Source organism: Marmota flaviventris, chromosome 12 (genome assembly GCF_047511675.1).
Source record: "Marmota flaviventris isolate mMarFla1 chromosome 12, mMarFla1.hap1, whole genome shotgun sequence".
Lineage (NCBI taxonomy): Eukaryota > Metazoa > Chordata > Mammalia > Rodentia > Sciuridae > Marmota > Marmota flaviventris.
The window spans coordinates 76,746,800-76,762,639 of NC_092509.1; the positions used below are offsets into that span (position 1 = coordinate 76,746,800).

At 33.7% G+C, this 15,840-nt stretch overlaps 1 protein-coding gene across 1 annotated transcript; it reads left to right on the forward strand.

Annotated features, from left to right (window-relative positions):
• Nucleotides 1–13,722: 13,722 nt before the first annotated feature.
• LOC114100782 (ubiquitin-conjugating enzyme E2 A) lies at nucleotides 13,723–14,459 on the forward strand. Its single transcript, XM_027945592.2, has one exon. The coding sequence runs from the start codon at nucleotides 13,884–13,886 to the stop codon at nucleotides 14,340–14,342; it is 459 nt and encodes a 152-aa protein (XP_027801393.1). The 5' UTR covers nucleotides 13,723–13,883; the 3' UTR covers nucleotides 14,343–14,459.
• The last annotated feature ends 1,381 nt before the right edge of the window (nucleotides 14,460–15,840 follow it).

A 15,840-nucleotide genomic window follows, 5' to 3' on the forward strand; every position in this document is an offset into this window, starting at 1 on the left:
TGTTCAAAACTCTAGAAAAACTAGGGATAACAGGAACAGACCTCAATATTGTAAAAGCAATCTATGCTAAGCCTCAGGCTAGCATCATTCTGAATGGAGAAAAATTGAAGGCATTCCCTCTAAAATCTGGAACAAGACAGGGATGCCCTCTCTCACCACTTCTGTTCAACATAGTTCTCGAAACACTGGCCAGAGCAATTAGACAGACGAAAGAAATTAAAGGCATCAAAATAGGAAAAGAAGAACTTAAATTATCACTATTTGCAGATGACATGATTCTATACCTAGCAGACCCAAAAGGGTCTACAAAGAAACTATTAGAGCTAATAAATGAATTCAGCAAAGTGGCAGGATATAAAATCAACACGCATAAATCAAAGGCATTCCTGTATATCAGCGACAAACCCTCTGAAATGGAAATGAGGACAACCACTCCATTCACAATATCTTCAAAAAAAATAAAATACTTAGGAATCAACCTAACAAAAGAGGTGAAAGACTTATACAATGAAAACTACAGAACCCTAAAGAGAGAAATAGAAGAAGATCTTAGAAGATGGAAAAATATACCCTGTTCATGGATAGGCAGAACTAACATCATCAAAATGGCGATATTACCAAAAGTTCTCTATAGGTTTAATGCAATGCCAATCAAAATCCCAACGGCATTTCTTGTAGAAATAGAGAAAGCAATCATGAAATTCATATGGAAAAATAAAAGTCCCAGAATAGCAAAAACAATGCTAAGCAGGAAGTGTGAATCAGGCGGTATAGCGATACCAGACTTCAAACTATATTACAGAGCAATAGTAACAAAAACAGCATGGTACTGGTACCAAAACAGGCGGGTGGACCAATGGTACAGAATAGAGGACACAGAAACCAATCCACAAAACTACAACTATCTTATATTTGATAAAGGGTCTAAAAGCATGCAATGGAGGAAGGATAGCATCTTCAACAAATGGTGCTGGGAAAACTGGAAATCCATATGCAACAAAATGAAACTGAATCCCTTTCTCTCGCCATGCACAAAAGTTAATTCAAAATGGATCAAGGAGCTTGATATCAAATCAGAGACGCGCCGTCTGATAGAAGAAAAAGTTGGCTACGATCTACAGTCGGTGGGGTCGGGCTCCAAATTCCTCAATAGGACACCCATAGCACAAAAGTTAATAACTAGAATCAACAAATGGGACTTACTCAAACTAAAAAGTTTTTTCTCAGCAAAAGATACAATAAGAGAGGTAAATAGAGAGCCTACAACCTGGGAACAAATCTTTACTCCTCACACTTCAGATAGAGCCCTAATATCCAGAGTATACAAAGAGCTCAAAAAATTAGACAATAAGAGAACAAACAACCCAATCAACAAATGGGCCAAGGACCTGAACAGACACTTCTCAGAGGAGGACATACAGTCAATCAACAAGTACATGAAAAAATGCTCACCATCTCTAGCAGTCAGAGAAATGCAAATCAAAACCACCCTAAGATACCATCTCACTCCAGTTAGATTGGCAGCCATTATGAAGTCAAACAACAACAAGTGCTGGCGAGGATGTGGGGAAAAGGGTACACTTGTACATTGCTGGTGGGACTGCAAATTGGTGCAGCCAATTTGGAAAGCAGTATGGAGATTTCTTGGAAAGCTGGGAATGGAGCCACCATTTGACCCAGCTATTCCCCTTCTCGGTCTATTCCCTAAAGACCTAAAAAGAGCATGCTACAGGGACACTGCTACATCGATGTTCATAGCAGCACAATTCACAATAGCTAGACTGTGGAACCAACCTAGATGCCCTTCAATGGATGAATGGATAAAAAAAATGTGGCATTTATACACAATGGAGTATTACTCTGCATTAAAAAATGACAAAATCATAGAATTTACAGGGAAATGGATGGCATTAGAGCAGATTATGCTAAGTGAAGCTAGCCAATCCCTAAAAAACAAATGTCAAATGTCTTATGTGATATAAGGAGAGTAGCTAAGAACAGAGTAGGGTCGAAGAGCATGAGAAGAAGATTAACATTAAACAGGGATGAGAGGTGGGAGGGAAAGGGAGAGAGAAGGGAAAATGCATGGAAATGGAAGGAGACCCTCAGAGGTATACAAAAGTACATACAAGAGGAAGTGAGGGGAAGGGGAAAAATAATACAAGGGGGACAAATGAATGTCAGTAAAGGGGGCAGAGAGAGAAGAGGGGAGGGGAGGGGAGGGGAGGGGAGGGGGGATAGTAGAGGATAGGAAAGACAGCAGAATACAACAGACACTAGTATGGCAATATGTAAATCAATGGATGTGTAACTGATGTGATTCTGCAATCTGTATATGGGGTAAAAATGGGAGCTCATAACCCACTTGAATCAAATTGTGAAATATGATATATCAAGAACTATGTAATGTTTTGAACAGCCAACAATAAAAAAAAAAAATAAATAAAAAAAAAAAAAAAAAAAAAAAAACAAGCATTAATTATAGTGAAGCTTATTATGATCTTAAACATTCAACATTTCATATACTGAATCATTTTCCTAATCAGGTACCAACAAGAGAAAGTAAACATACTTAGTAAATAAAAACAACAGTTTCCTTTTAAAAACCCAGTGCCAGGGCTGGAGTTGTAGCCCATTGATAAAGTGCTTTCCTAACATGTGCAAGGCACTGGGATTGATTCTCAGCACCACATATAAATAAATAAATGTCCATCAACAACTAAAAACATATTTTAAAAAAAACTCTAAAAAACTGAACAAAAAAATAAGTAAAATAGTAAATTTCAAAACAACAAAAACAAAACAAAACACCAATGCCATTTACTTCTCCAACACTATTTTTTTATTTGTAACTTTTTCTGTTATTTTCTCTTATAAATTAGAAGCCAAAGATAACGAAAACATTTAAATACCATAAAATTTCTCCACCCTGATTTTATGATGTGTCTTATGAATGTTTTTCTCAGTTTTCAAAGTATCCAAATGTTGTTTTTAGGTAGTTCCTATCGATCATTGTTAACAGTTGCTGAAATAGAACTACATGCAGTTTGCCATTACTTTTTAAAAATATGTTTATTCTTAATTGAACACAAAATATAATTTCCTTTTTTTTTTTTTTTTTTTGGTAGGGGTGGGGGCGGTACTGAGGATTGAATCGGGGGTATTCTACCACTGAGCCACATCCCCAGCCCTATTTTTGTATTTTATTTAGAGACAGGGTCTCACTGAGTTGCTTGCTGCCTTGCTTTTGCTGAGACTGCTTGAACTTGCTATCCTCCTGCTTCAGCCTCCAGAGCTGCTGGGATTACAGGCATGCACCACCACGCCCAGCCTTCATTGTTATTATATCTTCAAAAGGATCAAAATCCTGATTCTATTAAATTATTTACTCATTTTATTGTATTCTCAATATTTGTCTAGGAAAAAACAATTTTTATTTATCAGGTGGTGGAATATATATTTTTAATATCATATAAGGAAACACATTAATGATTTCAATTCTTTTTTGTTTGTTTTGTTTTTTAATGTTTTTAGTTATAGATGGACACAATACCTTTATTTAACTTATTTATTTATATGTGGTGCTGAGGATGGAACCCAGGGCTTCACACATGCAAGGCAAGCTCTCTACCACTGAGCCACGATCCCAACCCAGTTCAAATTTTTATTTATACATAAATGTGATCCTGAAAATGAACAACATGATTTCAAACAATTATAAACATGCTCTTTCCTCAGTACAAAGGTTTGTACAACTGTGTTACCAAACCTTCATTTGTTACACACAATGAGAAACAAAAGAAAATGGTTTTTTCTTGTCTCAGAACATATATATTAATTTTTGAATATTTAAATATTGCACCTATAAATTGGATCACTTATCCAATTATCAAAGTGCCACAAATAGCAAATAGCTATTCATACAACTCAGAGAGCTTGCTGAATTAAATAATACTTTCAGGAATTTTCTTAGGTTAAAAAAAAATGAGGAAAATACAATTCTGTTTCCCTTCCAATTGCTATAAAGTAGACATTTTGTAGAACATATTCCTGAAATTATAACATGATGAATCTCTTGAATAACAATCTGATAGAAAGAAGCAAGTAGCCATGGGTGCAAGTCTCTTTTTACCTGTCTCTTGGAATACACCTTGGATACTTTGACTGCCCTCTGTCACACTGCACTCTAAGTTCAGAGACCATAACAGATGATGCTTCGGCTAAGTAAGTGTCCTTTCTGCAAAGAAATTCAATATACTCTCCATGGAAAAATGTGTGGTCTATTGTCAAAATCCCATTTCAAGAGTAAATTATTCCTTTCCATTTTTTTAAAAAAAGATAATGTGCAAGTTTCTGGAGGAAAAAAAAAAGAAAAAGAAGAAGAAAACTATCTTGAAACATCTTGGTACTACCAGAAATAATTATGTTGCCTGCACATGATGGCCTAACAATTGCACAGAATGGCAAATAAATTAGTTAGAATCAATATTCAAGTCAGAAAATACATTCAGATCCCCAGGACACAGGGCACCATTTACCTCTGTGGTCCTATATTTAGAGAAAGTATACCCTGCCAGTCACTTAGTTTTATGCCATTAGGATATTCAAAGATAGCAATAAATTATTTTTTCAGAAGTATTGACAGTCAATAGTATTCACTAAAATTATCCTTTTTCCTTTTTCTTCTTCAGAAAATTCACATAAAATATTCATGAGACAAACCATTGATTAATGAATAACTTGGTGGAAATGCAGAAACAAGCATGATTCTTAGCAATGACGAAACAACTTTTTGGCCTGATACCATCCAAAGCAGTTAAGAGTTTGCTCTTTTAAATTTCCAGTTAAGGAACAGGAAGATTTGATTGTTTTAAATTTGTTACCTTGCTCATTTCTACATGTATTAAAATAAAACAACAAAAATTGAAAGCATTAGGCTCTCCAACAAAATTATTTTATGATGATTTTTTTCATCATAAAAATATTGACATTTTAAGTTTCAAATAATAAAACATTTCAGAAAATTGGTTTTATTATATCCTTGTTTGCCTCCAGGATTATGTAACATTAAAGAATAACTTCTAAGATAAGTTAAAAAAAAGATTCAGGGTTGCCAACACTGCATATTAATATGTCTGTAATACATTAACAAACATTTATTCAGATATTTTTCAAGTATTTGTTGAAGGCTTATACGTTTGGCTGGGAGTGCTACAGATAATAAAAATGAAAGAATTATTAAAAAAGACTTTAGAAGCATTATAAAATAGTTTTGAAAATGAGGTGAAGTAGAGCTATATAATTTAGGATGTCATTGTTTTACCAAAAAATGAGATTTTAATTAAACTAAATTAAAAATTGACTTATAGACCTCCTGCTATGATGGATAGCTAATATCAGACCAGCACTTGTACCAAGGATCAGAAAATCTGGAAAACAGACAAAAAGCACATATTTCAAGGCAGCAGAGAACCTTCAAGGAAGTCAATGAGCTGAAGTTCTGGAAAAGTTAATTTAGATGAGTTCAACATTTTATGTGACATTTTCCTCTTAGGGTGTTTGTTAATTGTCAACTCAGCTAAAAGACCAAGAACAGAATGGACCTTAACAGGCATAACGCAAGTAGAGCTTTTCAGAAATCTCATAGGGTTGAGTATAGAAAAATTGGAGTTTGGAGGCTGCTATAGCAACCTAGGCTTGAGGAACCAAGAAGTGCAAGGAATGGGGAGGAGTATAAAAATGAGCCTGGTGCTCTGTATTGGCTTTTCCCTTGAGGCAGCTGCTGATTCTTGATTGGTACAGAAAGAGAGAATTAAGGAGCTTAGAAAGTTGACTTAAAAGCTACACTGGGCAATCTACAGTCTCCTGACCTCGTGGAGCTTACCTGCTAAACAAAACCCCCACAATAATTAATAGACATACTTAATATATGAATTTTGTAATTTGTAACTATCCTTAAACTACAGCATATGAAATTAGGTGGAAAAAGGGTGAAGGGAAGGAGCTATCAAAAGTGCTGGGGGGAAGGAGGCTACACTCCAAGTCAGATGGCTGGGTAGGCTAAGTAAGTGTGTGCAGAAAAATGTGAAGGTTGACAAGTGTCATTATCTGATGAAACAGTGTACCTGACAGAGGAACAACCCCGAGGTGAGAGCATGCCTAGCCTGAGGAAGAGGAAGGAATCTAGAATCACTAGAGTGGAGGAGAGCAGGAAGACAAGTAGGAGAGGTTATAGAGATTCCCATCTGAAATAATAATTCAGATAGAAAAATCTTTTCCTCTTCGCACTGTTGCATGAATTTGTAGAGATAACATGCTCAATCCCAGTGGAATAATCAAGACGTGCAAGCTCTCCTCTTGCCCTGACAGTGACTGATCATCACTATTTGCCTCAGTTCATCAACATCATGCCTAAATGTCTTGAGGCATTTGATCAAGATACTGAATGACAGATTTCTTTAAGCCTTGTCACTCCTTATGAGGTTGTTTCATTATTATCTTTTCCATTTCTATTTCAATCTAGTCTCTGTCCTCCAAGATGATTGTACTCCTATTCAATGCAATATCAATCACATAATGAGCAACTTAATATCCAGTATCTCAACATAAAATTATGAGAGTAATAGAAAAATTATAGGTGAAGATATATTTGAATTTGAATAGGATAGCATCCTAAGACTTGCTTGAAAGACAGGAACTATGAACAAAAGGCTTAAAAGCTTAAGACTTAAGCATCTATATTTTCAAAGACTATAAATAAAAATAAAAGTAAAATGAAATGGTTGCAGTATACATGATTCTCAAATACTCTATTGAATTTATGTAGATATACCTTATGAGTCTGAAAAATGGCTAGGCTATGAACAATTACTAGTGGAAAAAAAACAAATCTGTGCCCACTTAGAAAATGGAAAAAAATTCCAAATTGGCTGATACTTAAGTAAATCAAAATAATTTTGCTTATTAAATTAAAAATAAAATGTGAAGATTAAAATAGTCAAAGTTGACAAAGATTAAAAACCTCCTACTTTAATTCACTAATGGTAGGGTTATAAATCAGAATAAACTTTCTGAAGGACAGATTGGCAATTAAGAAAAAAAATTAATTTACAGATCTTTTTATGTAGAAATTCCAGTTTGGAAAATCTGAAAAATAAGAAAAAACTAAAACATGGCAAAATATATTTAATTAACTTTTTAAATGAAAAATAAAGATTTTAAAAATGTACAAACATTCAGTTACAAAAATGACTGTTTGGAATGTAAATATGTTGAATGCTAAACATCCAGCAATAAAGTTATCAATTAATTTTTATGTACCTGCACTGTGGGATAGAATTTAGCCATTCAAATATATATGTAGAAGTAAGATTAACTATGTTTAGTGCAAAAACAACAAGATACATAATGTCTGCACAGTATGGCAGCATCTTTATGTTGTATATGTGTGTTTAGATGTGAATAGAAAAAAGCTTAGAAGATCTTTCATTATCTAAATCACTAATAGCAGTTGTTTCAAACAAGTTACTGATAATTTCGGTTTTCTTCTATTTGGTTTAATTTGCTTATTAATTTTTTTTTGGCAAATATTCCTTGGTTCAGGTTCACTTCAGCCTGTTTATGCATTTCAAATTGCCTACTTCCTCTTCTGCAGTCAAATCTCCTTTCAGTTTCTTAAAAAGGACACTTGTGATCACATCTAGGGTCCAAATGAATAATCCCAGATAACTTCAAGATCCTTAATCACATCTGCAAAGTTCCTTTTGCCATATAAAGTAATATTACTGGTTTAAGGGATTAGGATGTGGGTATCTTTAGGGGGAGTGGGGAAGCATTATTAAGCCCACTATACTACATCTCCTGAGTATTTATTATCAAATAGCAGGCATGTTGGGGTACCAGTTTGGAAAGGGGAAGGGTGAGGAATAGACATTAAATATTTGTGCCACTTATGTTTGAAATAACATGCTGCAGACAGTTTGCTAACAATCTTTCTCTCCACTGTTGTCCCAATGCTATTTCGTACAACTGGAAAATGACAAAACCGTCCAAGTTTTCACTGGGTGCAATTAGGAAACTCTGATAGTTCCAGGCAATCCCATTGCATAGCCCTGGTCAGAAACCTGGTTCATTCTCCCAGCTCCTGTTTCAAATTTCACGGCTCTCTTCCAAATTCTACCCTCATGTCTTTCACCTGCCTGTGGATGATGAATTATTTCCTAAACTACAGAGAAAACGGTTGCTACCAAACCCTGTGCCTCCTCCCAGTTCTCAAGCTCTTATTTATCTCTTAAGACCCAGTCCAAATATTACCCATCACTTCTGTGAAATATTACCCATTGCCTCAACAAATACCATCTCCCACCATACCTATCAGAATCTAATGATTATTTAAATATTTTGTACCTGATTTTAAAGCAACATTTGCAACATCAGAGCAATTATTTTTTCATATTTCCTTTGTCGGATTAAGACCTTCTTCAAATGACATTGTAGTTATGGTTAAGTAATTATTAAGTTGGTGTCTTCTGACAGATAAGCATACCACCTGCCTGAACAAATTCAGTGATAGAAATGTAACCTTAGACATTATACTTTTTAAGTAGCTCTAACTAGATGACTTCATCTCTGATAATGCAAAACTCAAGACAGTTTAGCCAGTTCAGTATTAAAGTCAAAAAAATTTACATGGGTACATTCCCATGTGCATGGAGGTCATGAGCTTGCTTGAGGATATGTGATACCCTTTTATAGACCCACACTCTACAGGTGTATGTGTGTGCATACACACTCCCTAGTGCACACTCACCTGCCACATACTCACTTTCTGTCCTTTTCAAGCTCATCTTCTTCAATAAATCATCATTACATCATATAGTTCTTCATAGAGTAGTTCTAGGCAGTCTATTTCATAATTCTATCATTTCATTTTATATTTTTTTCCTAGGAATATATAAACATGTAATATTATATATTATACCTACTATCTAATACATTAATATAACATTACATATATCATATAGATAAATGTCAGATATTAATAAAATATTAGATATTAGATATTGCATTTGACATTATTATCAATATAGGATGTATATTATATACTATCAATTGTATATTACATTAGTCATGTTGTCAGTAACCTGGGACTATATCAGATGTGTAATGTGAAATATAAGTGAATGTTAAAATACGAGAACAATAAAAGTAGATGAACTCATAGCAGTGTAAATAAAATATGTTTGGAAATAAATCTTATAGCTGGGCATCATTATAAAAGGAAATTCACGATTTTCTCCAAGTCTTCCAAATTTTCCAGATGTTCATATTCCTCTGAGATCTCTAGAACACTTTTAACACTCATTATTCAAAGTGTTATTTGCAAATGAGAACAGTTTAAAATATTACTCTTAAATAAATCTATGTAGATAGATCAATGTATACTTCAAGACAACATATGACTAATCATAAATACATTAATTTATTTAAAAAGTGCATTTTACTGAAAGATATGAATCTAGGTCAGAGATTAAAAGCATTTTAGCTGAACATTTAAATATTTGAAAAGGATTATTTATATATTAATGTGACATTGCAACAAAAGTCGGTATATATTAACATAAAAACAACTTGACTTCAACAAAATATGAAATATCTAGATATAATAAAGGTAGATTTCAAAGTTATGATCACAATATATAACTAAAACAATTGTCACATTTAAAGTGTATACACTTCACAATCATGATGTTAAAAGGCAAATCAAACATTTGGTCAAAAGTATTCTAAAGACTGTTCAAAGCAGTGAGTCTCAGAGACTTTTTATTTCCCTCAGACTCAATTGTCTTTCCACCTCCAATTCTGTTTCATAGTAGTGGTGCCATTTTTCCAATTAATTTATACTTCTTAAAATTAACAGGAAATTGGAAGGATTTGTTGAAGGTACACAAAAAGTAGAGGAGACAGCACTTAATAAAAAGTTTGCTGGTCATGAAATCCAATAGAAAAAAAGAAAACAGAAGAGCTACAAGGAACTCTAGAGAACTCCTCAACAATGCGATTCAGACATGCTGGCTTTCCTTTTCTTTTTTAAGAGCTTCTTTTATGCCAGAGCATACCTTTGTTTTATTAACACAAGTGTCTGCTTGGGAACTAGGCTCTTGGTATTGGTGATAAGAGCCATCCATTCATTTAACAACTATTTATTGAGATTCTACCATGTTACAGTGAGAATATAAGGTAAAAACTAAACATGGTGACAGGCTTTTGACTAATTTTAAAGGAGTTACAAAGCAGGAATATGGAGGCAGCTTGGGAAAACATGAAGTCTTAACATACTGGTTTACTTTTAGTTTTCTCCACATTCTTAAACCACTCTCTGAAGTATAATCCTAGTTATCAGGAAACTCTCAGGAGGTAGAATGCAGAGCTCAGGAAAACAGGAAGAAAGAATAAAAATGTTAGTGTACGATGTGCATAAAGATTAGGCAGAAAAGCAAACTCACTTTCACTATCAACAGTTTTTCTCCACTAATATTTCTCTGTGAAGTACGAAAAAACCCAGAAATATAGGTATAAAACAAAATTGTCCACAACCTGTAAGCCCCATAAAGATATGAGAACTATGGAAAGAATGATAAAGATTTTAGTTTTTTAAACATATGAGAAAATTCCATTCACTTTTAAAACCGAATTAATGTTTGAAGTAGCAAAATAAATATACTAACCTAAAAATAATGTTAACTTACAAATTAAAAAGGAGAAAACCTTATTGTTTCAGCTTTTTCATTTCTATTCCAGCAAAAAGCCTTCTTAATTTCTTTTTGTTAATATTAATAATAAATGGAAATAAAATGAACCATTAGTTTAAAAATGATAGGGCAGAGAGAAAAAGTTTCAAACCCTTTTCTACTGGATTCTCCAATGAGAAGTCAATTAAAGATATTCCATAAATCCTAAGACTCTGTTATTCTTAAACATGTTAATATCTGGATAAAATAAAATCAAATAATGAAAATAATCAGAATGAAGTAAGTACTTCAGAATATATAGCAGACATATATACATATATAACATAGTAATGCTCTATAAAATATTGGGTTTCTATAAAATATTTAACATAACATAAAAATATCTTCAACTAGAGTTAACATAGAATATTTTGTGAGACAAGAAGTCATTGTCTTTAAATAATCTTTTTTTAAATGTTTTTTCCTAATTTTTAATAAACTTTTTTTATAGTTGTAGAAGGGCATAATACCTTTATTTTATTTGTTTATTCTTTATGTGGTGCTGAGGATAAAACCCAGTACCTCACACATGCTAGGCAAGTGCTCTTCCACTGAGCCACAGCCCCAGCCCTTAAATATCTTTCTTAAAATATTTGTTCTGTTGTTAAGAAATACTTACACTCTGCAAAGAATACCATAATACTTTTACTAGACCATTAATTGCCATTTTAGTTGATTCAAATGAAAACCATTTATAGTAATATAATCTACTCAGGAAAACATTAAAATTTCTACAACTTCTTGCCTGCCAAAATGCAAAAAAATCCTCCCCCCCAAAAAAAACACAACAAATAAATCAAAACCCACTCTTTACACTTACTAAATTTAAAAGGAGTCCCATAAAGTATAGCATATTTTCAAATGCTTTAGTCATTTTCTTTTTATAATATAGTAAATGATAACACAGAGCAACAAAGTCTTTTAAAATATTTATTTATAAAGAATGGCATGGGCTGGGGATGTGGCTCAGTGGTCAAATGCCCCTGAGTTCAATCCCCAGTACCAAAAAAAAAAAAAAAAAAAAAAGAATGGCAAAGCTTTAAAACTATTTAAAGACATTACATAGCACATTAGACTAAATTACTCTGATGTTTCAAAATGTCACATCTACCTGGCTAATGACATCTTCAGTTGCTCCAATTCAAACCACTGACCTTTCTTCCAAGAACTAGTCCTCCCTCACTTTTTCATATTTTAGCAACAGAAACCAAGTCCATAGTGTCCGCTTACACAAAAACTTGTGTGTCATCTTAGACACTTTCCTCTCCTGCATCTGTAAATATGTACTCCACCAAGCCTTTTCAACTATTACCACCAAACAAACAGCTGCAAATACCTATAGAATTCATCTACTTCTTATCTCCACTATTAAAACCACCTTCATCTAAGCTACTTTTCTTTTGTAATTCGATTATCTCAAAAACCAAATAATGAGGTCCCCACACCTCTTTTTGCATTCTATAATTTTTATTCTGAATTACAAGTACAAGTAATCGAGGTGTTTTTTTTTTTTTTTTACAAAACGTGTTTTAGGTCATATTTTGTGCTATGGATTAGTTTGTACTTTTCTTAGGATAAAGTCCAAAACACTTGACATTGAAGTGTGGCACACTCCTTCCTACCACAAGCCCTTTTACATCCACTTCCCTTATCCTAGAGCAATCAGCTGAACCTTTTGTTAGGGAAGCCTCTGAGGATTCCACTTGATACGTGTAGTCAAGTAATCTCTTAGGCCATGTCACTCACCACAGCTCTCCTTTCACTCATTTCAGTTGGAACTTAATATTTATTTGATAAGTTGTTGCTTTAATGTCAGTTTTCTCCAAAATTACACGGTCTATAATATAAAATAATGTCTATTTTACTCACTGTTATAAACCTGATGTTTTACTGAGTATACACAGAGGAAGCCAATATAAATGATGGATGGTGCCAGCAAAGACAGAGACATGGCTGATGAGTTCAGTGTCCTTTCCAAAACAATTTTATATTCTCAGTAACATTTGAGAATCAAACAAAAACACAGTATATCAGAGTGAAGAAAGATATACCTGTTTTTGTAAATAGAAAAATTATGTGCTACAGAAACATCTAAATAACTAAGTAGATACAAAAATCCCTGCAAAATTATTAAATGTATTGTTAAAATATGTTCATGAGCACTTTCAAAAGGAAACTGGTAATTAACATGGATTGACCAACATCTAGTTATATTTAACTAAAGACATTTTCTTTAGTCTGGGGTGTTATTTGGGTAGGCTATGGAAATATCATAGAAAATTGAAATTTAAATAGGACTTTTAAAAAAAATCATATATATATATATATATATATATATATATATATATATATATTGTCTTTTTTGGGGGACAAGACCATGTAGGAAATAGTTTTATAATATATAAAAATATTAAAATTATCTTACATATAAATTTCAATGCAAGTAAGGTCTCCAATGAAAAGTCATATTTTTCATTCATTTTATTAATGTTAAATTTGATTAATGAATAGAAGGAACTCTGTAAATGTTGGTAAAATGCTAGTGCCTAAACTCTCCTCCACAAAATGGATTTATCATGAATGAATAATATGTGATCTGATCTATAATTTCTAGACAACCTCCAAAACAAGAGGAGTGAAACCAAAACTGAGGCCATACCTAATTCAAATTGAAGGCTCAATCTCATTGACCAAAAAGAATGAGGAGGAAAGGAAACACATGAAGGTAATATTTATCACAGTATTAATTATAGCAGGAAAGCACCCAGACTCTGTAGCATCATTATTAACAATTATAATAAGAATAATAACACAACTAAGATAAAAATGATGAACAAATACTACTTATCACTTCAGCATTATATGTTATGTGTATATGTGCATATAGAGAGAAGTTACAAATGATTAGTCTTTAAAACACTAGTACTGGTGCTTAGCCGGCGCCAGACCGACCCTCGACTTCGGAGAGGCAGTGCTGTTCCTCTGGGTGCTTCCTCCACATCTTCTTCAGCTTCTTCGGTCTCCTCGGCCTCCTTACCGACCGCGGGGACCCGAGACTCTGGTGTATGCCCCACCCCTGACCCTGCTAGAGATATGTCCACCCCGGCTCGGCGGCGCCTCATGCGGGACTTCAAGAGGTTGCAGGAGGATCCTCCAGCTGGAGTCAGTGGGGCTCCGTCAGAGAACAACATAATGGTTTGGAACGCGGTCATTTTTGGGCCTGAAGGGACCCCATTTGAGGATGGAACATTTAAACTTACAATAGAATTCACTGAAGAATATCCGAATAAACCACCTACTGTTAGATTTGTCTCTAAGATGTTTCATCCAAATGTCTATGCAGATGGTAGTATATGTCTGGATATACTTCAGAACCGTTGGAGTCCAACCTATGATGTGTCTTCCATTTTAACATCCATACAGTCTCTATTGGATGAACCCAATCCCAATAGTCCTGCAAACAGCCAAGCTGCTCAGCTGTACCAGGAGAACAAGCGGGAATATGAAAAGCGTGTTTCTGCCATAGTAGAACAGAGCTGGCGCGACTGTTGACTGAAGGTGGAACAAAGGAAGAGGCTGGGCATAAGAAAAATATATATTGATGTGTTTATCACCTTCTTATTCCTCAATGTCATTACATTTACTTTATTAAAAGCAAAATAGCTGTTCTGCTGTTTCCATCTTCCCTTGCCAAGCTTTTCCTACCCCTTCTACTCTCTTGTTGAACATCAGAAAACACCCTCTATGAAATCAAATGTACTGTACCTGGGTTACTTGCAAAAATTACTAATGCTTAATTTTTTTGTTGTTGTTGTATCTCATCTCCAGCCTTCGGGCATTTATTTGTGTTACTGTACTTTACACTAAGCTTTTAAGATGCATTGTTATACACATGGTTCTTATGTATAGTTTGAAGACCAGGATGTTATTTTTAACAGAATGATTACCAAAGTGTTTCATACTGGCTGGTCCTTCCCTTGTGTTGGGACTTAGATGTGAATGTGTTTAGAATACAGCCAGCCTGTTTGAGGACAGGGAAACAAATCCACTGTAAACAGTTCTTTGATGCTAATATCTTGTAATATGAATTACAAGATGGTATTTACTGGTAGAAAATGTTGGAAGGCTTCAGCCAAGGGAGCGCAGCAGGAACTGACATCTACTCCTAGCAAGATACTAACAGTTCACACATGTTAGGTTTCAGAATATTGGTCTTCTAAGGTTTCTTTTGTTTTGGTTTTTTTCTTAAAGAGGTGTAGGAGCAAAGGAATGGAAACAACAGTTTTTGAGCTAGGGAAAGGTGAAAATCCTTTCATATTTTTAAAGGAGAAGTGTTGCCCTAGAAAAACAAACTTACAATCCTCCATCTTGTTTTTTAGTTTTAATTCAAGGGCACATATATGTGGCAAACTATTTTCCACTGAAATCTTGAGTTATTGCTGCATGCTTTAGTTTCTTCTCGTTCAGTGTTATGAGAACCTTAAAGCCTATGTCTACAATCTTTTTTGGATATTTACACTTTTAGATATACAAAGCTTATAAGTGAGTTGTCTAATGTTTCATCGTTACCTTTTTGGATTTATTGCTATTTGAAATCTAATGTTGCACAAGTAACCCATGTAAAAAATGTACATTTTTCAAAACTTGTAAATAAAAATAAGCTTAAAATTAAAAAAAAAAAAAAAAAAAAAAAAAAAAAAAACACTAGTACTTATTTCTAGGTGTTGTGATCCGAGCTAATTTTTACTTCCTTTTCCTTGTTGTCTATGTTCATATTGTAGTAAGCATAAATCAGCTATTACATCTAAAACACAAAACAAATTTCATGGGCTTAAAATTATATAATTCAAATAAAACAACAAAAGCAAATTAAAAAAAACAAAACAAAATCATTCAGTTATTGTGAATTAGATTGCCTTTATAGGCAAAATTCATGTATGAAGCATTATTAGGAAACCTGAAGAATCATATCACACAATGGAGGGACAGCAATAGTTGAATGTGAAAGTTAGTGACAAGCAGCTCAAGCCACCTTTCATAGCCCTATGTT

Bases quoted from the DNA above. Each gene is read 5' to 3' on its own strand.
- LOC114100782 (XM_027945592.2), top strand. From the start codon at position 13,884: ATGTCCACCCCGGCTCGGCGGCGCCTCATGCGGGACTTCAAGAGGTTG.